Here is a 26,679-nt window from a genome sequence, read left to right on the forward strand (position 1 = left end):
TATCTGAAAACTCAACCTATAAATGGTGATTGAAGAAGTATTTTTCCCTTCTCATACGTGTTGGGGTTGGTTTGTTTTTATCCCACGTCAGCTTTTGTCCCTTTTTCACTGTCATATTGACACGGGCTTGTACTACCACAAAACGACCACTCAAAGACTTTTCAGGGCACAGGTTGCGTTGCGGTTAGTTGTGATGCACAGGGAAAGCTGTTTGGGTTCTAGGTCTGCAAGACTCTGCTGTCAGAGGCACAGGGGAGCGGGTCTGGTGGTAAGGAGAGCCAGGGGCCCGAGACGCTCTAATCCTTTTGTAGCATTTCATAGGAGCCTGTGCATTTCCAGCACAGCGTGTAGCTTCTCTCCGGTTCCCTGCTCTGCTCTGAGAGGTGTGGAGCGACAAAGAGGGGCTGGAGCACTGCGCACCACTGGAGCAGGGTGTGCAGCTGTTTAAATGAACCCCCCCTGTGTCATGTGTCCGCCTTCTCTCATGACCCGACAACACCAGGAAATGTTAACCATTTCTTTTCACAGTTACGCTGTGTCTACCTGAAGTAGAAATACGTAATATATACGTTATACTAAACATAATATATAAATTACAATTCTTTCCAACTTGCCTTCCATTTCTGAACCTATACAATGATCACAATCTTCCACTGATAGCACTCAGGTTTTCCAGTAGTATGTGCTTTCCTCTAATTGAAATTATTTTCACTGCCCTACATTTCCTTATGACTGAAAAGTAAATTCCATTGATACTTTGCCAAAGGGCCTGTTCATAATAATTTTCTTTTCCTTCCCAACACCTATTGCATGCATCAGTTGCATAAATGGTAATTTGAAGCCTCTTTAGCACAGCTGGATATTTTTCATTGATTCTTTTCATCTGAGCATCATTCATTAGAGTTCCTTCATCTTTTTGTCTGCAGTGCACTTCATCTACGGAATGCTGGGATCTGTACAGCAAAATAGAAAAAAATGTACAAGGACTTCAAGTCCTTCCAGTGTCATATCTGTTAGGTTATAAATTTGAGACAGAGCTAACAACCCCATTTGCTTGCCTTCCTCGAGGTACCTATTTATCTTAATTTATTCCATACTGACAAAGAAACTGTGAGAATTGTTCCAATGCTCCTTCTTGTGATTTGCATTACTACTACCATTCCAAATGCTCTTTAACAAAAAATGTATTTAAAAATATAGGCTGGCATTTATAAAGGCTCAGTTTTGCTTTTCAGTACACACATGAATATTTTTGTCTCTGTCCCACAAAAACTCTTTCCATCAGGATAACTGTAAGTACATATATAAGTTTTACTTCTCTCCTGTTCCTTGTTTTAGGAAAAAGCAAGTTTGCCATCATGACCAACACCACTTTTGAGAGAATTAGTAACTGTTTTATAGAAACAGAAAGAGTTATTGGAAGACAACAACTAAGCATTTTTTTTTAATTATAAATTTTAAAGTGTAAAGACACTTGAAATTATCTAAGTGAAACTACAAACAGGTTTTTTTAAATAATGTTGCTTCCTGTTTCATTTTTTTTTCTCAATATTTTAATCTTATGTCCCAGGCAATGTAACTACATTTTTTGCTCAGCTTTGCCACTACAAATACAAAAATGGTGTGCGAGCCCTTTACATGAATAATGTAAATAGTTGACATTGTCAAAGCAAATAATATACATTAAATAAAGTACTAACTGCTTAGGTGAGTAAAAAAATGGGCTTTTTTGGAAGTGTTGGAGTGAAATTTAACTATTAGTCAAACTTCCAGGTATATCTTCTTTTCCAAACAGCAAAAGAATAATTTAGCAGACTTCAACAAGAACACTTACTTCTAAGATGGTCAACATCTCAGATCTACATGTTATTTGGGGAGTATTACCTGATTTCCTTCACTTAATTAACTGATGGGAATTCTTGGCTAAATGATGGGTTTGGGGTAAATGGTGGATAATCTTTCCATACTCTTTTATTTGCTGTCATTGAAATACTTTATTTGTGGTACAGCAGGTTGTTTGGAGTTTGATTGCTACGTATTCTTAACTTGTTCAGCAAAATAACAGTAAGAGAGTAATTTTCCATGAATGCATAGTGTAATATGTAAACCAGAAAGTTGGGTAGGAAGTCAGGTTTATGAACTCATGAGCCATTTTTCTCAATGGTAGGAAGCGCTTCTAAATGAACCAAAATAACTTGCTCAAAAGAAAGTCTGAAGTAATGAACAACACCATTACGATCTCAACCTACTCAGCCAACTTTTAAGATGGGCGGTGCTGCTGCTAGGACAGTTGCTGTAGTTTCAGTGTTTCTGATAGCTGATGTAATGTCTGCAGACTGTTAGAGCTATAAAATTACAAATCCAGAAACTGGTGTCCATTGTGCTCCTTCTTAAAATAATACGTGCTTATTTTAAAGGCTGTTTGCTCTAACAAAGTGTTCACATTCAAATATTTTGTAATACCTGATTGGTATAGAACCTGTCTAGATAGTAATAATAATAGTGTCTTCTACAGTAATATTCCGAGGGTCTGTATTTCTTCTATACTGTCACATGAAGAATGTTTATCCTAAGCCATTTCATAGTTACTCATCATTAATTATTGTAATAAAGTCCATCTGTCAGCTCTTTTGGAAGTGTTTTGCTTAATGGCCCCCATGTCCAGGTACATTTCAGCCATACCACCTGTTCTTGAGCACAAAGGGAGATGCCCAGGCCTGAATGTTTGTTAAGCTTCAGTGTTCACATACTGTCGAACTTCAGAAAGGTCAGGATTCCAAAGAGGCATCAAATCTGCTACTCATTCTATATCTTTGAAGCACTGTTGAAGTGAAAGCACTTTGCCTTTCTACCAAGTATGAAGCAGGTCCTCAGCTACAATTAATTGTGATGTGTATTGCACTTTGCCTTTAAAATAAAAAATAGCATTCAAGACTGACTACTCAGTAACGTGCCTTGGGTCTACAAAATTATACAGTCTCATTCTGATTTAAAAAAGGTGGTCTGACCCACAAGTTTTTATGTTCCCTGTGCTTACTGCTCCTCCATTCAATCTTGTTAATTCTCACTGTTTAATAGTAAGGATTTAACTGAACAATATTCCCTCGTTCTTTACTTCTAAGATCATAGTCTGGCCAACAGCCATACATAATAGGATCTTATGATGAAAAGTGTCTTGGTATCCTAAGAATAAGTTCCTAGTGTATGAAATACAATTTTTAGAGCATGACTTCCACTGTTCCTAATATTTTCTAGTTAGTATATCCTGGTAACGCAAGGAAACGGATCATTCAGTCTGCATTTATAGCTGTAAACAGTAGAATTCTTAAAGATTAAGGCCAGAACATTTTTAATAGATACTGTAGCTAATATGGATCTATTGGGGAAGAAATGTTAGCTGCCAGTGCAGCAGTTGGTGAATGGTTTCCCAATTAATAAGAAAATCCCACTTCTCTTGTTAAACAATGTCAAGTGCTTATAACAGTGACAAAAAAATGGCAGGCAAAATGGTTTTGGTGATGTAGGAGTAGAGATTAGTAATGCATTTTCTCAAGGGAACAATGTTTGAACAAGTCCAAGGTTTCATTTTAAAACTAGAAAAAAAGGGCTATATTAAAATTACATCTTTTGACAGTCTAACTTAGCTTTGAAGGCGCTCCTCACATTTCTAGTGTTCTGTGTATCTTGAACCATAATTGCAGACACAAATGAGTGATTAAAACTCTCTGGATACACGTCGCTTCTGTAGCTTTAGAGGATGCAGTCATGACTACACATAGAAGGGCATATTCAATGCTGCCGAACCTGTACTGGATCCAAGACAGGGGAAAGTGTTGGTTGTGGGGTGCATTAGTTCTCTGGAAGTGAATTGCTTGTGCCTCCTTAACTCAGTGTATTAAACCTTGTACAGCTGGATGTGGAAAACAAACACAAAAGAAACCCTGATTGTTTTAAAAATGTGATGTTACATCAGTTATTTTCCAGAAGGCCTTCAGGCAGTTCAGATTTTTTGCTAGTTAGAAAATGGCTTCACACAAATGATTTGGAGGTTCTGGTAGTCTTATTGAAGAAAACACAGCTAAAGTTTAATTTTCCTCTTGCTCACCAATGTTCTGTACTTTTTAGAGCTTATTCTGTATTTAAGCAGAGCATTTTTTTATAAAGTTTTCTAACCATAGTCAGAATAATTTAAGTTCTGGGATGATGTTGGAAGAAAGAAGTTGTTGTATATATATGCTCCTACGCATATGATTACGCACGGGTATCAAAACAGATTTTCTGGCAACATGGGAAACAAAAATATGTTTTAGACCCAACGAGCAGGTATATAATTTATTCTTGAAGCACTAGGCTATCACAACAGACACACAGATGGATGGCTGGGAAAAAAAATGTCCAATTATTTTAAATCCAACAAGTGCCTATGTATAGACTTTGCAGGTTTTACCAGTTTCAGTGGAAAGTATTTCAGATTGCCACAAACAAAAAATCACAAGTTACCATGATTTTTATTTCTAAGCGGCACAGAAACCAGGCCAATTCTTCTGTAGTATAAGTTTTGCTGGTAGGTACTGCAGTCAAAATATTGAGTCATGTGGACTTCACAAGACAGAAACGCAAGAAACACAATTTCCTTGCTGTTAAGCCACAATTAGAGTTCTGGTCAGAAATGAAACACCCTATTATGCAAAAAAGAAAAAGTGAACTGGAGTGGGCAGAAAAGTAAATTCTTTAAGAAGCCTAACCTGTAAGATGCTGTCATAACAGGGATTCTAGTAATTTTTTTCAGCTTTACTTTTGGCCACACTTTAAAGAACATAGGGGAAAAGCTGGCTCGCTATGAGGCAGTGCAGGTGCCTTTTTGAAATCTGGAGGTTACAGGGATGACTGCTAGGGAAGAAAAAAAGAAAGAAAACAGCAGAAAGCAGGACAAGAAAACATAGAAGAACACTTAACCTCTGAAGAATAACTTAAAACAGGCTGAATGTTACAGCATGAAGCCAACGACAGGAGCCCAGGCAGAACCAAATAGGGAATTAACAGTGGTGAGGAGCAGGAGCAGAATGGGAGGATTAGGTGTGGGAGCTTCTTGTTGGCATTGGAACTGGTCCCAGCCAAAAGGATTTGTCAATTTGTCTCTTTCTTAATTTTTGTATGCATCACTTTGCAATTTTACCTTTCAAAAGAATCTGAAATATTATGCGATTAGTACGCTTCACTCACATGAGCCTATAAAGTTGTATTTTTCCTTTACCAGATTCTGCACCCTTCAGATACATGATCCTGCCAGTTGTTCTCTCATATGATGAACATTAACAGCACAAGATCTGTATTCCTTGTTTCTCAGCTGTTGGGTTTTTTTTCCGCTTTTTCCTCTGATTGTCATGATTGTTTTCCCTTGTACAAGACAAATGCTAAATAATAAGACAGTGTAATGGTATGGGCAGCAGAACTGTGGATGTCCTTAGGGAAATGCCATGGAATGGTCTGCAAGCACATACGTTTCAAAATCAAACGCAACCCCAATTTCGTTCTGGATGTTTTTTTCTAAAATACACGTAGGCTTGGAAATTTTGCTCATGTGGGTTTCCTACCAAAGTTTTCAGTCTCACTTGCACCCAGTTCCATTCACCAGCTCTTCTATTGGTTTCGCAAACTGTAGATTTGAATGTTCACTTTGGGATTTGTAGCTACCTTGCAGCCTCATGTCTGCCACTGTTAGCAACCCAAAAGGATAAAAATTACCCAGTCAAAAGCAATTACAGATCATCATAGTGGAATCTGGCTTCTGCAGCCAGAAAGCAGTTACGGACATATAACTGTAGGCCAGCGTTGCTATTCCAGCAGTATGTAATCAAAGCACTTGTTTGTTCAGAGGAATCTTACTGCATGGTGGCATTATTGACTGAATAGGCTGTCTAAATAATGGCTTCTGTCTTAGGTTTGGCTGGCTAAGAGTTTTGTTTTTTTCCCTGAGACTATGGGGGAAGACTGTGGAGGTTGTGAAAAGACCTACCAGGGTAGAAAAGAAAAGACATATAATATGATCTGCAGAAAGCAGAGAGAGTGAGTTCTAATGAGAGAAAGAGAAGAGAAAAGGAAAAACATTCCTACAGTGAGGTTTTACTTTTTTTTTCAGATACATTTAAAAAGGCAAAAAACCCTAAATTATGTAACTAAATTATATTAAAAGACAAACAGAACAGTAAAACAATAAATGGACTGTCAAAAATGTCAGTTGTATAGTCATATGTTTACTATAACAAAAACAAAATTTCATACATAGTACTAAAAATAAGGACTGTTATTATTGATTCAGAATAGCCAAAGAAAAGCTAACACACTAGGACAGAAAGGTTTCAGAGTTAAGTGACTCTACATCCACAATTTTATTCCTTGGGACTTCCATCAAATTAAAAAAGTAAGTATGAACACCAAAACCGCCAGTTAAATCTTTTAATCTTCCATTTGTAAACTTCTGCGTGTAAGTTAATAATTTCTAAATAAAGTCACGTAAGACTCAGTGCTGCATGACATTCCTTTGCATGTCTCATTCAAATGTATAAACTCATTGCAGCAAATAGTATATTAAATAAACACAATTTCATTTGCTTTTTACAGATCTGATTATTTTCATTTGGTATAATTTGTCAAGAACTTATATAAACTTATTTCTGCCTTCAGATTTCATTAGAAATCTTAACCATCCTGATATATTAACCCTGTTTTTCATTTGGACAATGGGATTGCTCACCTAATTTTAATGGCATCCGTTTGATTTTGTGATTAAATGATCCTACAAAATCCTTACCTAATGGGCAAGTGACCATTTCTATTGTCATATACTGGTGATGTTGATTTTGTGGTTTGGTTTGGGTTTGGTTTTTTTTTTTTTTTTACTTTCTGTAATCCCTGAGAATAAATTTCAATCTCAGAGGTATTAATGAAATTTTATATAAAAGTATGGCATCTGATCTTGTAGCATTAAAACAAATAGCAACTTCATTGCCAGTTTTACTGAAAGTAGAATCAAGTCCATCCTTATTCCTTGAACTGTGCACATGGCTTTAAGATGCTCTTTCACTGATTTATAAAAGCATGTTATAGAAATAATAAGGACCTTTCATAGAGATCACTCTCCATTTTTATGAGTTATAAGAATGGTTTTACTTTTTTTTGTCTTGTGGAATAGTTTCTTGAGCAAGCCCTTCATAATTAAGTCTTTCATAAACAGGTTTTTTTCAAGAGAATGCTCATTTACTTCCTTTATTTGCCTAACTTTAAGGCCACGTGTCAACTTATCACTGTGGTAACAATAGCTTGTAAGTTAGACATTCAGAAAGGGTTTCTGACTTAGTAAATTAAAGTCTTGTAATTGCCAATTAAACTGTCTGTCAGTGTATTATATGGTGCCACTATACAGATACTGCAAATTCAGGTTTTGAAGCCGGCTTCAGACTGTGTTGAAATTTTGTCTTTGCCTCTCCCCTATTATTATTCCTTGTTTCACAAACAGTTGCATTGCACTCCCCTTCGGTGGCGCTTCACCACTGGATCTCCATCTTCATCTTCCTTACTTTCTTAATTCTCCAAGATCTCTTCTATTATTAGAATTTCCCAATTCTCTGCTCTTAGAAACAAATGAGTAATAAAGCAAGCCTAAACAGAAATAAATTACTTACTTGTGAACAAAAAAAGTGATAAAATACAAATAGCTGTGAAAATAAGGTGGAAAATCTAGGAGAGTTTTTTTACAGCATTTAATATTAAACAACAAAAGCATTTTTTGAAATGTGACTTAGTATCTGGAGGTTAATGGTTATATTTCACATTTGAAGCTGTGCAAACAATAAATGCATTTTAACGACTCTACCATGATATTTATGCTCCAGAGTTTGTTACATTCATTTTTAACTGACATGCAAAAAAGGTATGTTTAAAGTTTGCGCTGATGTGAAGTCTGTGAAATTGCAATAGGCAGTGTAGACCAGTTTCAGTTTTCCTGGAAACACAAAATAGCATAGCTTTAATTGCACCGCCTCCTGCAGGGCTTCAGCTTGGAGCTTTGCTCCACTGGGAAGGAAGAACCCTCCCTCTGCTCATGGGAGGATCTCAATCGGTGAAGTAGATCTGGGGATTGAACAAAGCCATTTTCAAAGATTTTAGTCTCGTCTGAGACCTTTACAAATTGACAGTGGTAAATAGGGCATTCAGCTTTGCAAAGAGAAGGCTGATAACAACAGATTTAAGAAGAAAACTGCATGTATTGCTACTAGAATTACTTGAATATAATTTATGACACTTACCAAGTACACTATACGATAATGCGCTTTTTTTGACACACATGATGTGATGGTTTCCTTGAATGCATGCATATGCTGTGGTCCTTCATGACAGTATACCTCTTAACCTTCACTATGTACCATCCTACATTGTCCATAAATATGTGGTATAATATTATTTATTTATTTTAATTATAAACACTTTTTCTTCTCAAATAGATTAAACTGTGGAAATAAGAGAATGTATCTTTCAACTTAAATTAGAAAGAGTTTTGTATCATTGTGGTTTAGCAGCATGGGCTATATATAACTTAGGTTTTGCTTTCATGTCACTTGAATTTAACTCACAGATTAGAAAGCATAAATATATAGGCTTTGACCAGCTGCAGAATGAATACAGCTCCTCTCACAAGTCATGATACACTATTATAGGAGTTTCGCCATTATCTCCAATCAGCGCAGTATCAATCCTATCAGCAATTGTTTCCATTTGAATTGTTATTTGCCTAGAGTCATTTTATTATCTTTCAGCATGCTATATGCATGTCTTCCCCAGGGAGAAAAAGAGGCTTTTGTGCAAAATCAGGAGCTGTAGTTGTATACAAAGAAGTGTCAGATAGCAGGGAGCATTAAGCACTGATCGTACAGATGCTCCCAAGCTTGAGCAGCTGCTGGAATATCGAACATTCTGCAGAAGTCACAGAGGCCTAGAGGCCATCTTCAAAAGGTTCATTGGACAAGAACAATAAATAAAAGTTTGTTTAATGCATCCAGTCAGCCATCTCATGAAATGAAGCTTTTCTTTTCATGTCATGTCAGCACTTGATTGAGCAAGTAGTTTTAATATATCTTGAAACAGAGTATTATACTCTTGAGATGGCCAGGTGTAAGAACGTGGATGAAACAAGCAAATGTGAATAGATCACACTGCAATGAAACTGTCCCTACTGACATTTCATCTTACTGGCTTCACCCTATGCAGCTAAAAAAGGAAACCAGATAGGTGATCTGTTTGGGGAAGTTTGGGGACTAAGGATTATTTAGAGTGAATAGATTTATCACTATTGGTGTAACTAACTCACAAAGAGGGAAAGGAGGAGAGAGCAAAAAATATGAAAGAGAAGAGATATGGGATTAATACAACTGCTGCTGCATGTAGGCTCCTTTATTATGCGTTATACCCCATAGTGTGTGTCCCCCCCAAAAGAACATTTTTGTCTTACCTTTCACTCTCTCCTGTTCTTTCCTAGATTCCTCTTCCTCCATGCATTCCTTCTGTCAATCTTCCCAAAAATCCTCCTCTTTTGTACACAGACTCACTTAGGAAAATTAGACTTTAAAAAAGTCATATTTATACATATCTTTAGAGGATTATTCTGAGGTGTCTGTCTTAGTATAACTGTCTCAGGAGATACGTATTTCTCTTCATTTGTGATTGAGGAAGGCTGATTTAGCTGTTTTACCTTGGGACTCCTGAGTTAGGACAGATAAATCTCACTTATACAGTCTCCTCTATAGCTTTTGGCTCGGTATTATATATGTAGCAGCATACTCAGTCTAAGTAATTCTTCAACTCTTCTTTATAAACATTATTAGATAAAATTGAGAGTGTTACTACATATGTATGAAAAATGTATTTTCACTGCATTTGGGCTAGCAACATGGGTTTTGAAATGTGAATTGAAATGATAAAAGAGAACAAAGATACTCAACAACAAATTAAGGAGACGAGGAAGAGAAAACAGTGAAGAAGACAGGACTGAAAATTGAAGTCTCTTGAATACTGATGGAACAATAATCCCAGAGGAGTCAGACGGCAATACAAGTGGAAGGGAACTGAGGATGGACAAAGAAAAAACTTTGAAATGGTAATCAGCTACAAGTAGTGCTGAGTAATGACAATACCGAATGAACACTCAGTTTCTTTTAGAAGTAACCTGCATAAAATACAGGTCCAGGCTATGAGCTTCTTACTTGCAGTGATGAGCAGTTATTCCCCAAACTGGAGACTCACAAATCTGGGGAAAAGGAGCAATAAAATTAATATGATAAAAGATCAATGAAAGTGAGAGAAGGTAACTAGAACTATAAAAGAATAATCTTCACTGGTGATGCTCAACTGATACAGGAAATTGAAGGCATATGTTCTGGGGCAGCTATAAGGTAAAACATTTCTTGCATGACATTCTACTTACAGTTCCCTTAGTCATCAAAGATACATTCCCCTTGGCACAAAACCCATGTATATTTCCTGACCTTTCATAAACAAATGGCATTTTCAGTTTATTTTTTTTTAATTTAATGAGAGGGGAAAAAAAGAGAAAGCGGGAAAAAGAAAAGCAAAAACCCCACATTAACATCTTGTTAAGAGTCATTAAAGCTTTACCTTGGGCATGGATTTTGAAATATTAATAAGAGCATTTTCAAATAAAGTACAAAAAAGAAGAATGGATTTTAAATTGTTTAGAAATATTTTTAAACAAAATAGAAAAGAGTCAGTTTTATTTCAAAAATGTAAAAAGTATAATGAAGATTAAGAGGAATATTTTAGCAGAGAAGCAAAAGAAATAAAAAAGGCCACAGCAGGGTGTCATTATTTATGTCTTTACAGATGTATACTAAGGAGACCTAACTATTGTACACCTGATGTTACTTTCCATGCATGCTCCAAAAGTGAAGAGACTGCCTAAAAGAAACACATCTACCAGACAACTGTGCTAGTGTAGGAACAGTAGATGGCTAGAGCATAAAAAGACTAATGTTTCAGCAACAACAGTATCATAATTAATATTTCAGCCTTTTCCTATTATAAAATGTTTAAACAAACATTTAGGCTGAGGATAACAAAACAATCAGATAACAGAAGCTCTATAGGAAAAATGCAGGGGAAGGTGGGGGGCAACATCAATGTAGCCCTGCAAAACTTTATCTCTGAGATGCCTGTATACCATTTTAAGAACCATTATAAGAGTGTAAATGTGATGTACCCAAAATCTAACTGTACCACATTTTTTTCTTAAGTGATGGGAGATGTTAATGGCCTCAAGACATGTTTTGCAGATCGATGGCCTGTATTGCACTGCTGTAGGTTGCTTTTCTGTAAGCATTTGACAGAGAAAAATTTAATCCCCAGCACATCTTTTGTAAAGATTTCTCACTGGAGCTGATCTTTTCAATTGTTTCCTGTCCCAATCCAGATGCCTGCACTCATGCAAAACAGTAACTTTTCCCATGACTAGTGTCAGGGAAATCTGTAGGACTTCCTGTGGAGTAAGATGCTGCTTAGTACAAATGTGACTGAAGAAATAAGAATGCACCCCTTGAAACTCACTTGAGGTAGAAAAGGGAGAAAAAAAAGTATCAAGTTTGTGCAATCAGTCACGGAAAGCACAGAAGTGAGTTATTTTACATTTGATATTTTGAAGTAGTGTATCTTACAACTTTATCCCTTTTTTAAAGTTGCTGAAACCTTCTTGATTTAAAATGTCTGAGGAATTATCTGTATGTAGAATTGATGAGACTGTCTGGGAATTAAGACAGAAGAGGGAGAAAGAGGGTGGAACTGAGCTTCTATCAAATCACCTGTGTTTCCACTGCTTTCAGTGGAGGAGACCATCATCATTTTAGATTTGCAGAAAATATGGGAGATGCTTGTGACTGTAACATGTTAATGACATTTCCAGTTCTGGAAACATCATGAACCTTATGTGTGAAATAGTACGTATCTTTAGTTTTAGGAATAATTTGTATTAGACTTCATTCCATCCTCCCACCCCCTCCAATAATCTCAGTTTCTGGTTTCAGGAACTAGGATTTCCCCTAACTTTGGTACAACAGCACTTTGCATAAGAGGTGAAAAACTAGGGTTTGTACTTGAAGGAATCCCCCTTCTGTTGCTCCCAAGATTTGAATAATATGTTTCTCCTAATTTCCTCTATTTCCCAGCAGAATTATTAAAGAGCATATATCTTCATATATAGGCTGTTTATGCTATTTAACATAAATAACACGGAAAGCACATGGCAGAATTTTTTTCTTACAAATAACATTCACCATAGCTTATAATCCAGAACCCTCCAAATACTCCGTGGTTTTAGCACAGTTAAATCAGATCTAATACCACTGACACAGCAGAAATTTATATATTCATAGTAGGAAAAGAGAGGACTAACTGTCATTTCCGATTTGTCCCTGTTCCCTGATTTCCTAAGACTTCTGTTCCTCAGTTTTAACTGTAGTTGCTCACTCAACCATCCATTGTAGGTCACCATCACCCTTGTTAATTTCTCCGGGCTTTCTCCAGTAGACCCACATGTCTCCTTGTTATGGTGCCTAGAGGTGATCATAGTATACCACCTAAAAATCTTATGGATGATGAGTAATCCTGAAGGATAGATAGACTGTATAAAAAAAAAAAAAAAAAAAAAAAAGAATTTTATGTGGAAACATTTCAAAGCATATAGTGTGCAGGTGCCTTGATCTCGAAAGTAAGATCTGATCTCAGAAAGAGTATATTCCATGCTGAGCTCCATACTAGACAGTTTCACTTACTACAGAACACATTCTGTCCCTAGTTGCAGACGCCTGGTTCCCACTGACTTTGAAAATGTCAAACTGCATCAAAGTTAGATTCCTTTTAAGATCAATAACCTTCCAGAGGTTCAGGGTAGCATACACATTTTAGTTTCTCTTTTCCCCAGCGTACAATACAGAACTAAGAGTATATATACTTTTAGCTTTATGCTGAAGGCAGAACAGAAATCACTGAATCTATAGGTCTGCATAGTCAGAGCTCTAAGGAGGATATTTTATGGGGCTGTGCAGAAGATACATAAAGAAGAGCTTTAAACTAGGAATGATGGGGTTGGAAAAGGAGCCGATTGAGAACTCATGGGGGACTATTAAAGAGCAGACCAGTACAGGTGACATTGTAGTGGGTGTCCACTGTAGGCCACATGACCAGGAAGAACAATTGGTTGAGGCCTTTTACAGACAGCTAGAAGTAGTCTCATGTTCACAGGCCCAGGCCAAGGCCCTAATGGGGGACCAGCCTGATTATCTGCTGGAGGGGCAGCAAGTCATAAGCAATGCATTAAGTTCTTGGAAAGCATTAATGAAAGCTTCCTGACACAACTGATAGAGGAGCCAATGAAGGCAGATGCTCTGCTGGACCTCATGCTCACAAAGAAGGGCTCACTGGGGAGGTGAAGCTTGAAGGCTGTTTTGTCTGCAGTGACCATGGGTCCACAAGCCTGAACTTCAGGAGAGCAGACTTTGTCCTCTTCAGGGATCTGCTTGGAAGAATCCTATGGGATAAAGCCCTGGAAGGAAGAGAGGTCCAAGAAAGTTGATTGGTATGCAAGGATCACCTTCTGCAAGCTCAAAGCTGGTCCATTCTGAAGAGCAGACAGGCAAATGTGCCAGGAAGTCTGTATGAATGAATAAGGAGCTCCTGGCAAAACTCAAACATAAAAAAGGACAGAAAGTGGAAGCACAGACAGGTAACCTGGAAGAAATGTAAAGGCACTATCCAAGAGTACAGAGATATGGTTAGACAAGCCACAGCCCACTTGGAGTGTAATTTAGTGAGGGATGTCAATGGGTATTTATATATTTGAAGCTACTGTAAATTGTGAATTGTCAACTTTTTAATTGGTGCAGTGCTGTTTTGCGAAAAAAACCCAGTTGCTAACTATCTTCATTTATAAAATCCTTTATGGTATACCATAAAATTCTGCAAGAGATTTGGCAGAAAAAATAGTTCAGATTGATTGAATTACATACAAAGCAATATTAAAAGAGAATTAATGTGGTTGCAAAGACAAGAATTTGAAACCTTTGTTAATAAAAATGCTCAAGAATGGAGGACCGCACAGCAGTTTCTCATACTTTTAAAAGGTTGAGTCCATGTTCAGCTCATACCAGTTTCATAAAATATTTTATGCCTAACGAAAGTGCATGAATAGAAATGAGGAACATACAGTGACATGAAAGCAAATTCCCTTGCAGAAACCCCACCAGCATGTATGATGGCTTTTACAACAGCAACGGAGATGTCAAATATTAGGCCTCTCTGGCAGAATATCTTTTATCCAAAACAAAACAAGTAATGTTTTCTAAGAAAACTGTTTCCTAAAGATGTTTGTTCTTAAGATTTCACAGGGTTTACAAGTGGTTTATTTCCTCTAAATATGAATGGTTTTGTTATTTAAACCAGAAGACCTAACTTTCTTTCCTTAGGCACAAAGATACACAAAGCCCAAAGTTTACTGATTCAGGACTATAAAACAAAAGCCTAAGAAGCAATGGCTGGTTATTCGCAGTAGACATATTAAGTCAAGGAGGTTGTTCTTTTATTTACTGTTTTCTAGGGCTCTATGCCCAGGGCTTTAAGATGTTTCCTGAATTTTTATTACATTTTACTCTCTTGTTTCATCTGAAGATTAAAAAAAGCAGTCAAAGTACAATACATGTATCCTACTAGATTTTAGGATTTCTTTTTTTTTACTGAAAGGAGAATTGCATGAAGTCACTCAGATTTCAATCTGCTGAAGTATACACCCCCACCATGACACAGAAATCTTAGAATTTGAATTTAGTCTTTGTAACAGCTGTGAGTAACATATTTATCTATTTCTACTTTCACATGGAAAATAAACACACATCATGTTAATTTTTACACTTCCAAAATACTTCAGATTACAGAACTTGTCACCAGGAAACTAATTGTCCTTTCCTGTGCTTTCAGCTCAGTAAATACCGAGACTTAAACCTGAAGTTCACCAGCTGAGAGCAATGACTATCAATTGCCTTTTCCCCAGCTGTTCCTCATTAAGAGCACAAAGTGTGCTGACTTAAATCCATCCTTATCGCCTAATATACAAGGAATAGTGAGTGGCTGGATTCAGTAGCTATTGGAAGTACAGTAGATCATATCTTCCTGTTTATTCATTTGAAAAGAACAGCCTAGTACTGTTTTGGCAGCTCTGAGTCAGTGAGAGAAAAGAAAGAAGCTTTTCAGGTCTTGGGAGGAGAATTGCTGGGTAACGTTAAAAAGGGTCTTGGAGAAGCCAGTTTCCTTTGATATACAGTCAAATTGGATGTGATTGGAGTTCAAGGTCAGGAGGCTGTGGAAATGCTATGAATATGGTGGGGGAATTAAAGGAGTGTTATTTTAATAAGTATTGTATGTATGCATGCTTATTAATACAGAAAATTGCCCTTCTTTTTTCATGAGAACAGCCTTTCATGAAGCAAATTTTGAAAAAGGAGATTGTGTGTCATTTTGCTGCTGCGCTAAATATAGCTGTTTAGATGAGAATCTTTTATCCTTTTCCTTCTTTTCTTGCCATTTTTTTACTCAGAATCCCAGGCATGTTCAGCTATTCAACAACTGTCTTAATTCTTTATATCTTGCATTTTTTTTAGCTAGTGATCTCATTTCTACTGTCTCATGTTAATAAGTAGTAAAAATTGCTACTCACACACCTTCAGGTAATTTGCCTGCATTTGGGGCAGCATAATTATGTAATTAGCGTCTATATATTATGCTGCATGTGCCCTTAGATGCCCTTATAAAAAGGATATTATTCTGACCTCAGAAGAGTTTGTGCAGTTGCTGTGTTTCAAATGAATAATAATTTAGAGAAGTTAAGCTCAAATATAAATGTCTAAATGCACTGAGTAGAATAGGTGATACCTACCTGACCTCCCCACTCTTCTATCAGTGATCTTAAAATAGAAAGTGGAGTAATTTGACAAAATAGAACTTAACAAAACTGATTTCCCCTCCCCTATATGGGTGAATTGAAAGATGTTCTAATATTTGGTATATCTTATTTAGAAGTGAGAACATTCAGAGAAATCTGGTGAGGAAAAGTTTTGTTTTCTTTTAAGGAAAAAAAACCACCCCACACCATTTTTCTTTACACTTCGTTGGGGTTTTAACACTTGGCTAACATGTCAGTAGACCTAGCAACGGTGAATCAGGAAGAGGGAGAACTGAAAATATTTTTTCCATTATAGTATTAATAATCCCCTACCAAAATAGCACATGACACTATTAATTCCTTTCAATGACAGCATGATTTGGCTTAGAAATTGGGATAGTAGAAGCTGCTGTTCAGTTCCATGAGCATCAAATACAAAGATTTTTTTTTCCTAGAAAGAGTAAAAGTCAACTTAGAAATTGCAGACATGTAACAAAGTGTGCAGACCAAACACAGAAAGGAAAAAAAAAAATCCACTTAGTGCTTTACTTTGCTTGGCAAATTAAGATATTTCTAAAGAGGTCCATCTAGAAATACACCGGGGTAGGCCTCAAGAGGTGTAACGTACAAAGATATATGATATACAATTGTATAGACTTCTCATTTGCTAGTTTCATGTTTTCAACTTACATTGACTTTTCAGATAATGTTGTCACTGGTGTCACACGTAGAGTAGTTCGGGGGCGGGGGGGGGGGGGGTGTTTGGTTGTTGGGTTTTTAAAGTGAATGCAAGCAAATAACCACTCCATCCACAGAATGAGTTTTGATTCATTGTTCTGCATGTTTTTTCTTCTGAAACACTTACAGCACTTCCTAGCCTTTTAGGAGGAAATCAATGTTTATTTTCAGTTATGGCAACTTGATCACACTACAAGAGGCTAAGGGATGCTAATTTAGCCCGTTTCTGTAATAAGCTTCTTTATTTCCTTGCTTATAAAATATTCTGAGCAAAATGTAAATATTACAAACATATGTGATTTCAGTTTAAAAATTAGAACAAGAAGAAAATTATTACCTTTTTTTTACAGGAAATGGTCTTTGCAAGATAGTAATGCTTTCAAGCAGGGAGCGACATGCGTATAATGCATCTTTTTAGCTGTTTCACTAGCACGGGAACAGCTGAACTAAACTGTGCTGTAATATAGCAAAGGTGGTTTTGTTACAGTGTCATTTAGGAAAAACTGTAGGTATCTGTACCTTTTTGCTCAAGAGTGCATTTGCACATTTACCATTTACATTGGTCAAGAAAGCCAAATGCAGTTGAATGCTAGATGTCTTAAGAAGCACTGCAAGAGACATTATTTGACTATATCAAGAAGGGAGATACATGAATAGTGTTTAATAGATGCCTAACATTTTAGTATTTTTATATCCTTTGTTCCTCATAATTACAAAAGGACATGTCCAAACAGAAGGCTGTGATAGAGAAGTTAATTGACTTATAATTCAGGTGTGATGTTTTGAATTAGAGTTCGGAACCCACAGAAGTCTCTTTCTGAATTGTCTCCATGCTGACGAGGGTGGAGGCATTCATGTACTCACCTGTAATGTTCCCCTTTTGCCTGAGGTTTTCTCACTAGACGTGATCATTTGCTTCATTAGCCATTTGTCTGTGACCATTTTAAGAGTCACAAATAAGACTTTTTTTTTTTTCATAAGTTCCTTGCAAAGTTCATTGAATGTGTATTCTCTAAGTGTGCTGAGAACAAACAGGCGTTCAACCAGTCACCTTCATTCATACAGTATTGGAGCCACTCACTTTGCAGAGTACATTTTAGCCTAGTGATCAGAGATCATCTGTCTGGGAGGTGAGCTCCCCAGAGATAGGTTCCTCTACTGAACTTGTTCAGTTGAACATCAAAGCTATGGGGAAGACTGGGTCAGAATTAAGACACAGTGCTAGACCTAAGCTGAGTATTATGTTGTCCCAGTACGGAATTTGTACATCTAAGAGTACAAAATTCATGGGTTGAGAGACAGACCATTTTATGGCTTTTTGCTGAGGCCACTCGTTATTTTCAGGCACAATTTTAACAACATGGGGGGGTGGGGGTGGGGTGTGGAGCTGTTATAACAAGTGTTTTCAAGGTTGAACCCCTGCATTAGGTAAAGTACTAACGAACTATTCCTAACAGCTACATGACATAGCTTTGCTTTTGTTATTGTGGTAAATTGTTTATCTGAACCTGATTATATATTCAGTTCACATGGCCGCGTTCAAATGCTGGGAAATAGAACTTGTTTCATCAAATGTTTTCAAAGTCTTCAAAGGATAGGAACTTTAAATAACATTTTTTTATTTGTTCACTTGTTTAGCAGAAGCTGTTCATGTTCCATGTCAATATCACTTAAAATCAGTATAGGAATTTTAATATTATCATCTTCAGCTTCAAGTATAATGTTTACTGCACTGCTGTGGCTCTTCCATTTGTTATGATTGAAAGAAGATAAATGTTATGTAAAACAGTGGATTAAATAAATAATGGAAATGCATGTCTCTTCAAGGATGCCTCCTCAGTGAATAAGAGCTACAGTTCAAGTATCCCGATTACAGAAAATCCTCATGTTTGTTTTTAAGTCAAAGCACATATAAAAAGATTTTGGTCAGTTAAAACCAAATTCTCATATCTTGATTCAGATAAAGCAATAGCTGACTTTTTAGAAATCCACCCTTTTTTTTTTTTTTTAGTAACATTGCTTGTGGAGAAATACTAATAGGGAGTTTTACCTAAAAGATACCCAAATCCAATCCATGGTCCCCATCTTGTATGTTATGTACTGCTAACAGTGCCTTTAAATTTATTGCTATGTGTATATCAGTCTGGCTAAGTACTGAAGTCAGCAGACATAACTTTTCCCTTGGCTATTGAGACATGGTGGGGCGGGTATTTGCAAAACTTCATTAACAGTATATGTCTTTTCTTCCATTCAAAGCAAGGAAAATGAAAGTTTGAATTGGGTTGAAAATTTTGCTATTTTCTTCTTGGGTATTTGCAAAACTTCATTAACAGTATATGACTTTTCTTCCATTCAAAGCAAGGAAAATGAAAGCTTGAATTGGGTTGAAAATTTTGCTATTTTCTTCTCATACAGGTCCAGTTTTTCATATAAATATATTTTTTTTTTAAGGAAAAATGCACTTGCTTCAGAGAATAGCATGCAAAAATGCATAGGGTACTGTTTGTGCTGATATTGGAGGAACATATTTCAATTGACTTGGAAGAAAACAAGGCAAAATTTAAAATTTGGGAATTACCTATGGCTTGTTTTTGAAAATTATTTAAAAAACCAAATCTACGTGCCAGTGAGAATTTTTTTCAAGAATCACAAATCAGGCATGAAGACTTAGGTAGATATGATTCTCCTTCTCCAAGTAGTTAGGATGTAAGCCACAAAGCCAAATTCAACTCTGATTTTATTGGATCAGAGACATATTATTCTATAACTTTAGGTAATCATTGTTCAGGTGTGGTTTTTTACTGTTAGCAGTAATGCCAGTTATTGTGGGTTCAAATTTTGTTATCATTTATATCTTCGTCTTGGTAAAATTGATAGACTAACTGCAACAATCTTCCTTGGTCTACCATCAACAGTGAGTTCATCTTTTGGCACCTAAAAGGTAGTATACCAATACATCAATAAATGGTATTTTCTGGCAGCCAAATGGAATAATTTTTTGTGTTCTCAGGTGATATTTCCTGGAAAGTACTCAAGATTTCCCAATGTTTTATTCATCTCTGTATTGACAGAATCTACCTCTAGACAGAGGTGTTTCCTGTCTCGCATCCAAGGCTGTTCAGTTTGAAAGTTTAGCCTGAAGTGTGTAAGGTATTTCATTTTGCTGGATGTGCATATACGGCTAAAAATCTCAGTTTAATAATTTTGTGCAGCTCAAAGCTCACCTGGATATTTTGAAGTGATTGAAATTCTCTGTTTTAGCACACTCAAAGAAGTTGTATGGGCTGTGAGCTGGCAGTGGTCACACACACCAAAGGGTTCCTATACTCTATCCTGACCACAAACTGGCTGTTGTCATTCTCCTATATGAAGCACTGCTCCCCACTGTGTATTTGTAGAGCTCTCATTCTCTTTAGAGATTCTTCATGCCAGAAAGTACTTTTTCCATCCTAGTTGACTTATTGAAAAGTACGTACTAATATAAAGGAGGAGCCTTACATTTCTTTACTAACCAATAATGTCCTAATGATAAAATAGGTATGTTATGAGGTTTAAGAGGATTCAAAAGAGCCTATATAGTTCCACTAACATTTTTCCAGGTTTTTTTTATTTGCATGTTTGTTTTATGTATGTTTAAGATTATCTTCCTAGTCTTCATTGAATGACAGTTTCTTGATTAAAAGTAATATCACTTTAGTTTATGCTTCTATGCTTAAGCTAATGATATTGGTGACCAGAAGCAGTCCTATCATTATTTCCTATGCACTTACAGACTAGCTTATATCTATGCTGTGAATTAGGTGTGAACTCAAGCCCAAAGCCAGTCTGTAGTACAAAGCATTGCTTAACATTTGTCCATGCAATTCACTCCAGGCTTAAATTGTCCTTTACCCAGCCTTCTTCTGCCCACAGTTTCAGAAGCTATCCAGAGTTCAACCTCTTCCCAGGCTTAGTTTTGTCTAGCTAAGCAATCAGCAAGACTAAACAGAAAAAGCCCAGGTCATGGGACCGAGCCAGCATGTGTCTGCCTTAAACCCACCAATATAAATGTTGCTCTGTCGGCAATTCTGGATTCAAGAAAAAGTAGAAATAAGAGAGAGGCTACATGGTGATATGCTAGTAGTAGAGCTATGTGGGAAGGTGCTGGTCAATGAGGACTAGGAGAAAATCACATTGGTTGTGTCTGTGTATAGGAAGCTAGAGAAGAAAAGAAGGCATAGAAATGGAGGGAGCTGCAGGAAAAACTTCTGAAAATTGGCTTGAGGAAAGAAAGGAAGAGGGGGGTGTTTTGGTCATAGTGTCAGTTTTGAAATTGTAAGCGAAGAAATCATGTCCTGATGTAAAATTTCTATTGAGTTTAGTGAAACAAGATTTTGGAGGCTAGGGGTTATTTGGCAAACCAACCCAGCCATATCAAAGAGCTAGTCAATTCTGTCATTTTCCCCTTCTAACTGAATCATGCCCAGTTATTATACAATTGCTCCTTCCTATTGCCAACCAAAAAAATCCCTGAAAGTTTTAAGATGTGGATTGCTTTTTACTTGTGCAACCAATTTGTTTCTTTGTTATATATCTCACAATTAGGACAATAAAAACAGACCAATCGCTTTCACCTTCTGCTTTGCCAATGGTGATACAACACTTTCTTACAGATGAATCTGCATCCTATCGGTTATTTAGTAAAATACATTTCAAAAATATTCTATCATTACTTTCAAACATTCTTCTTTGCTTTACCTAATCCTATTCTTAGGCCTAACTTATTGATGGTATCCTTTTAGCATGTAGGCCATAAAGCTGCTGGTATATGTCATTTATACACTCCAGAATCCTAGAGCAACCACCCCCTCTTGGATGCTTGCTTGATTCTTAACTCTACTGGGATTTTCAAGGGAAAAAATAAAACCGATCTTACAACTAGCATCTGTGTTTTCATGCAGTACACCAACCCAACAAAACATTAGGACAACATGTTTTTCAAAGGACTATTCCAAGGAAAGTGTCAAGGGACTAAGAGTTGACTGATTAAAAGAACAGAGAAATGTTTGTACCAGATGCTTTTTGGTTAACCTCATGTCAGCACTTGGCTAAAATATGGTTATCGTGTCCATGTTAAAAGGATTACTTTTCACATGCTGATTTATAATAGTATACTCTCCAAAAGTATTTTTGAGGTAATTTTGTGAAAGTATTAATATAAAGGCATGCTTCTGACTTCAATATTGGCATGCAACTGTCATATTCTCTTCAGATACATAAAGTCAAGCCAATTGCTATACCTTTATTTATCCTCCTTTTCATTTTCAACTTGTTCTAGCATCGGTTAAAGTTGGGGAGGAAAAAACCATCAAAACCCAAACCCAACCCTTTTTATACTTCTTTTTTTGTTTTTGTTTGCCTAAGACACATTAAATCTCAGTTAAGCCCTGAGGGTTAACAGTTGTTGCAGGAGGGTGCTTAATTTTAAACAGAATGTTCTCTAAAGAAAAAAGTATCGGATCATATTTGCTACTTGTTTAGGAGGGAGTAATTTTTTTTTTGTCCTCTCTTAACAGGTGGCCATTGATGAGCGCATCAGGCAACTGCACGAAGCTCACAGGGATTTTGGCCCTACTTCTCAGCATTTTCTTACCAGTGAGTAATTTCCCATTTTTCTTGCTTAGCTTGCAGACACAGTTAATTAATATTTTTCTAGCCATGTGCCAGTTATGGTTGCTATGAGTTTCTATTTCAGACTATACTATAATGGTTTTCTTTTTTTTTTATCACTGGGAGCAGAAGACTGTTAAATGATTTCATATAGTCCAGGGTAAGAAGAAAATATCTGCCAGTATCATGTCTGTTTGTCCATACATCTGTCAATGTAAGGCTGATCTTCAATGTTTGAAGGTTCCCTTTTAGGACTAGTGAATTAAAATAATATTAAAAATTCTAAGAATTTCTGATTATTGTAACCCAGAAAGGATTAAAAAAAAATTAAATTTGGTTTATCTGTTCAAAGAAATATTCAGCTCCCAAAAGGGGCAATATAAGACCTGCAAGAAAAATATTTTACAGGATTTGATCACTTAGCAGAACAGCGAGAGGATCAAAACAATAGTAGGAAAGTTGGCAGAAGGATGGCTGTTAAGTAAATTTTTTACGACTCTGCATAAAATAATTGCCAGTAATATTCCTACTCCACCTCCACACGCACTCTTCTATCAAGGATGTTTTGAAGTACACTGAAAGACAACTTGAAATACCTTTAAAGCTCCAAGGCAGTGACTAAAGTGAAGCTTCTTAAAGGCCACGTCTTTTCTATTGTACTTCAATTAAGGAAAGCAAACAATAAAAATTTATTTAAGAGATTATATCAGCAGAACAGAACACAGTCACAGGATTATGGTCTCCTTCATGCAGAGGGACAAGCTATCCAGACATCGGAAATAGATGTTACTATTACTGCACAGTTACGTTCACAGTGGGGTAGAGGACAAACTTTTCTTCAGCTGATACTGCACTGTAATTTTAATTGGTTAACCATTTTTCTACTGAAAATCTCAATGGGAAACTGAAAATTCTCAGTGGGGTGAACTGCAAATTCAAAACCAGAGTTGATGTTGTGCCATATAAGCACAATGCAGGCTCACAGGGATTCGCCCTGCATATTATTTTATCAAATTATGATCCTGTGAAGAAATAAGTGCTATTTTTGTGATTTCTACTACTTTTTCAAAATCTCTTGTAATTAACTTTTAATCACTGGGAATAATTTTTCATATCTCTCTCTCTAACTGCAAATCAGACTTGTCAAGACCGAACGTGTGAGAGTTAGGGGTATATGACATGAATGCAGTATGTAAGCAGATGTCTGTTTTTCTTATGACACACAGTATATTCCTGGTGAAATAATATATTTGAAGGGTAAATAAAGCAAGCCTGTATTGCAGTCTGGAACAGACTAGAGTGACCTGATCTACATTATCCCGCTGAACAGCATGTCCTTGTCCTGTGCCAATGCTGAGCGCAGCCAACTTGTGTGACAGTTACGTCCTCGACCCGTTCTGCCTTATTACTGATAAACCAGATCAATCTAAAAGTTGCTCAGTTACAATAGTCATCTCTTCTAGCCCACACACCATTAGTGGGACACTGAGACAATACATTATTCTTCTGTGCACCAACCAGAGCCAGCAAAGAGTGGAAATCATTCTGGACACTTCTTACCACTTGAGGATTGCTTTAGGAAAAGGAACCAGGTGAAAATGTGTTGACTTTGGAAATAGCCATATCACTGAGGAAAAAATGAGCATGTGTGTTCTCTCTCTCTCTTTCTTAGATGTGTGTACAAACACATGTGCATGCAGAAATTGGGTATTTGAAGCACTGAAAATACTTACAGAATCCTTCCCAAGGATAAGTGTTCAGTTGCTGAAAACTGCCAGTGCACCTATCGGTCCCATCTTTCAAAAGCATAAAATTCCAGAAGCATCAAGTTCCTCGGCATGATGTATTATTACTACACCTGAGGAAAATGTCATGCTTTTACATGCTTTTCATGTACTACCTCTGCTGCATCACTACGCCGATGGAGGCACATCTATTGGAGAGGTAGTGCTGCAGGAGAGAGTGCCAGAGTCTTTGCCATCTAGCACTAGTCTTGTTTCTGTATCTGTAGTTTTGGGGATGAACAAGTCAAACATAATGGTTGTGAAACAGAATTGGGCAGGTCAAACAAGGGTGAATTTAATGGCTTGTAGGTGATCTTTCAGTGCATGGCAGAGTCCAAGTTGGATCAGTCTAGCTGTGGCAACAACAGTGAAAAGATGAATCATGGTAATCCTGCTCTCTGGTTTATTTTATAAGCTCAACTCACAGAGTGTTTTTATTGAAGGAGCAGAGAGACACATACGATCAATGCAAACTGTAATAAGTAAGGAAAATAAGCAGTTTATTGGCTATTTCATACCTGATTTATATGCCAGTATTAATCAGTTCATCCTCTCAAACTCAGTATCAGCTTCCCATCTACCACACGTGCTTGCTCATCTCAAGGTGCGAGTGATGATCTTCAGCTCCCAACTGTGTTTACATATTTATATGAAAAATTGTCGGTTTAGAATTGATTTACCTTTAAGTAGTTCTCCAAAAAGGGTGGTACTGTTGTCAAGTTCACATTAAAGCAGTGTCTGAATTCCATTTCTCTCCTATCTGGAAAAAATAAATATGAGCTGCTAATCTGCAGTAATGTTTTTTATATGTTTGTTGCTATTTCATATCTAGAAATTGCAGTGTCATCTGTCTGTTTCTGCTTGATTGGAACTGAAGCTGCATAGGGCTGTTGAAAACCTAGCAGAAAAATAATGGTGGAGTGATGCAGGGACCTCATATTTGTCAAGCCCTGTGCGGGCAAGGAATCAAGTCGTAGTCCCTGTTTCTAAGCGCTTGCAGCCTATTCTAAGAGCTATTCTTATAGCTATGTCTGAGAGGGATGGGAAGGGAGGTGAGAGCTAGGGAGATAAGGAGTGAAAAAGGTGGGGGGGAAGCTTTCTCCTCTGTAGCATTTTTAATTTAGGGATAATTTTTCTCCATTGTCCTTTCATGTAGTTCAACCTTCTCTTTCCACTCTTTCTTCTTCTAAATGACCAGGTGACAGCGTTTATCTATACTGTGGCACAGGATAATTCAGACATCTCCTGGTTGTGAGTTTAAAATGTAATGACAAAGGAGGTAGGACACTCGTGTCACTATACCAAGGCTTTGGGCTGCCCTCAAGTATAAAGAACTCTCACCAAAACCAGCCCTTACCTTTTTGCTAGCACATGAACTTGCCTCTCTCCAGGCCTCCTACATTTTTTGCTGGGGTCTCTCACCTCAGCCCTTGGTCTGATCAGTCCTTCGTGCTTCCCCAAGCTCATTTCACCCTGACAGTCTCCACAGAGTCCCAGCTCCTCTTCAGTTTATTCCTTGCCAAGGGCAGAGGCTCCCAGCATTCACATACAAATATCTTAAGGGTGGAAGTCATGAGGATGGAGCCAGACTCTTTGCAGTGGTGTCCAGCAACAGGACAAGGGGCAATGGGTACAAACTGAAACATAAGAGGTTTCAGTTGAATATGAGGAAAAAATTCTTTACTCTGAGGGTGATGGAGCCCTGGAACAGGCTGTCCAGGGGGCTGTGGAGTCTCCTTCTCTGGAGATATTCAAAGCCTGCCTGGATGATATCCTGTGTAACATGCTCTAGCAGAACCTGCTTTAGCAGGGGGCTTGGACTAGATGATCTCCCGAGGTCCCTTCCAACCCTTGCGATTCTGTGATTCTGTGTTCACAGCCATAGTTTTTAAGATATAGCTGACAAATGTATTAAGTGTGCAAGACATTGTATCATGAATCCATGGAGTGAGTTTGTTGGGTTTGAAGATTTTGCTGTTTAATTAGAATGATCTAAAGTGGGGTGTGAAAAAATAGCAAAAAAACCCCAAACCTGCCTTTCTATTAAAGAGAAACTGGTAAATATTTAGCAAAGTAATTAAAAAAAAAAATCTGTAATTCTTTCACGGATGATGGTGCTTAATTTGGAAACTATATACAGTAACCGAAGTGTGAAAAAGAGTACCTGCAAATTTCAAACAAAATGCCAGCTCCAGAGCTTTCAGTGACTCCTCTAGAATAATTTTACTTTTTTGAGTTCTCCTTTATTTTTATCTGTGATGCTGCTTCTTACAAAGAATGGGATTCATTGTCTCTTGTTGGAGGACCCACCTATATTTGTCACAACAGTTATTACTCTTTTTTTTTTTTTTTTTGAGATGCAATAAATGAGAGGTAGAATTGATGTCAGATTGTTTTTAATATCACTTGCAGTGCTAGCCAGCCTCCCATCAATCTTATTTTTAATGTGATAGCTCATTCATGTGTATTACTTGTGATTGCTGAAAAATAGAAGGTATTACATCTTTTAAAAGCGTA

General features: G+C 37.0%; 1 protein-coding gene across 1 annotated transcript in view; it reads left to right on the plus strand.

Annotated features, from left to right (window-relative positions):
• Window positions 1-26,679, plus strand: part of DMD (dystrophin) — a 1,215,125-nt gene that overhangs the window by 1,062,264 nt on the left and 126,182 nt on the right. The window contains 1 exon segment of the mRNA XM_035901725.1: window positions 22,285-22,363. Coding sequence (XP_035757618.1) covers window positions 22,285-22,363 — 79 coding nt within the window.

This window comes from Egretta garzetta, unplaced genomic scaffold (genome assembly GCF_000687185.1).
Source record: "Egretta garzetta isolate BGI_Z169 unplaced genomic scaffold, ASM68718v1 scaffold70, whole genome shotgun sequence".
NCBI classification, from domain to species: Eukaryota; Metazoa; Chordata; class Aves; order Pelecaniformes; family Ardeidae; genus Egretta; species Egretta garzetta.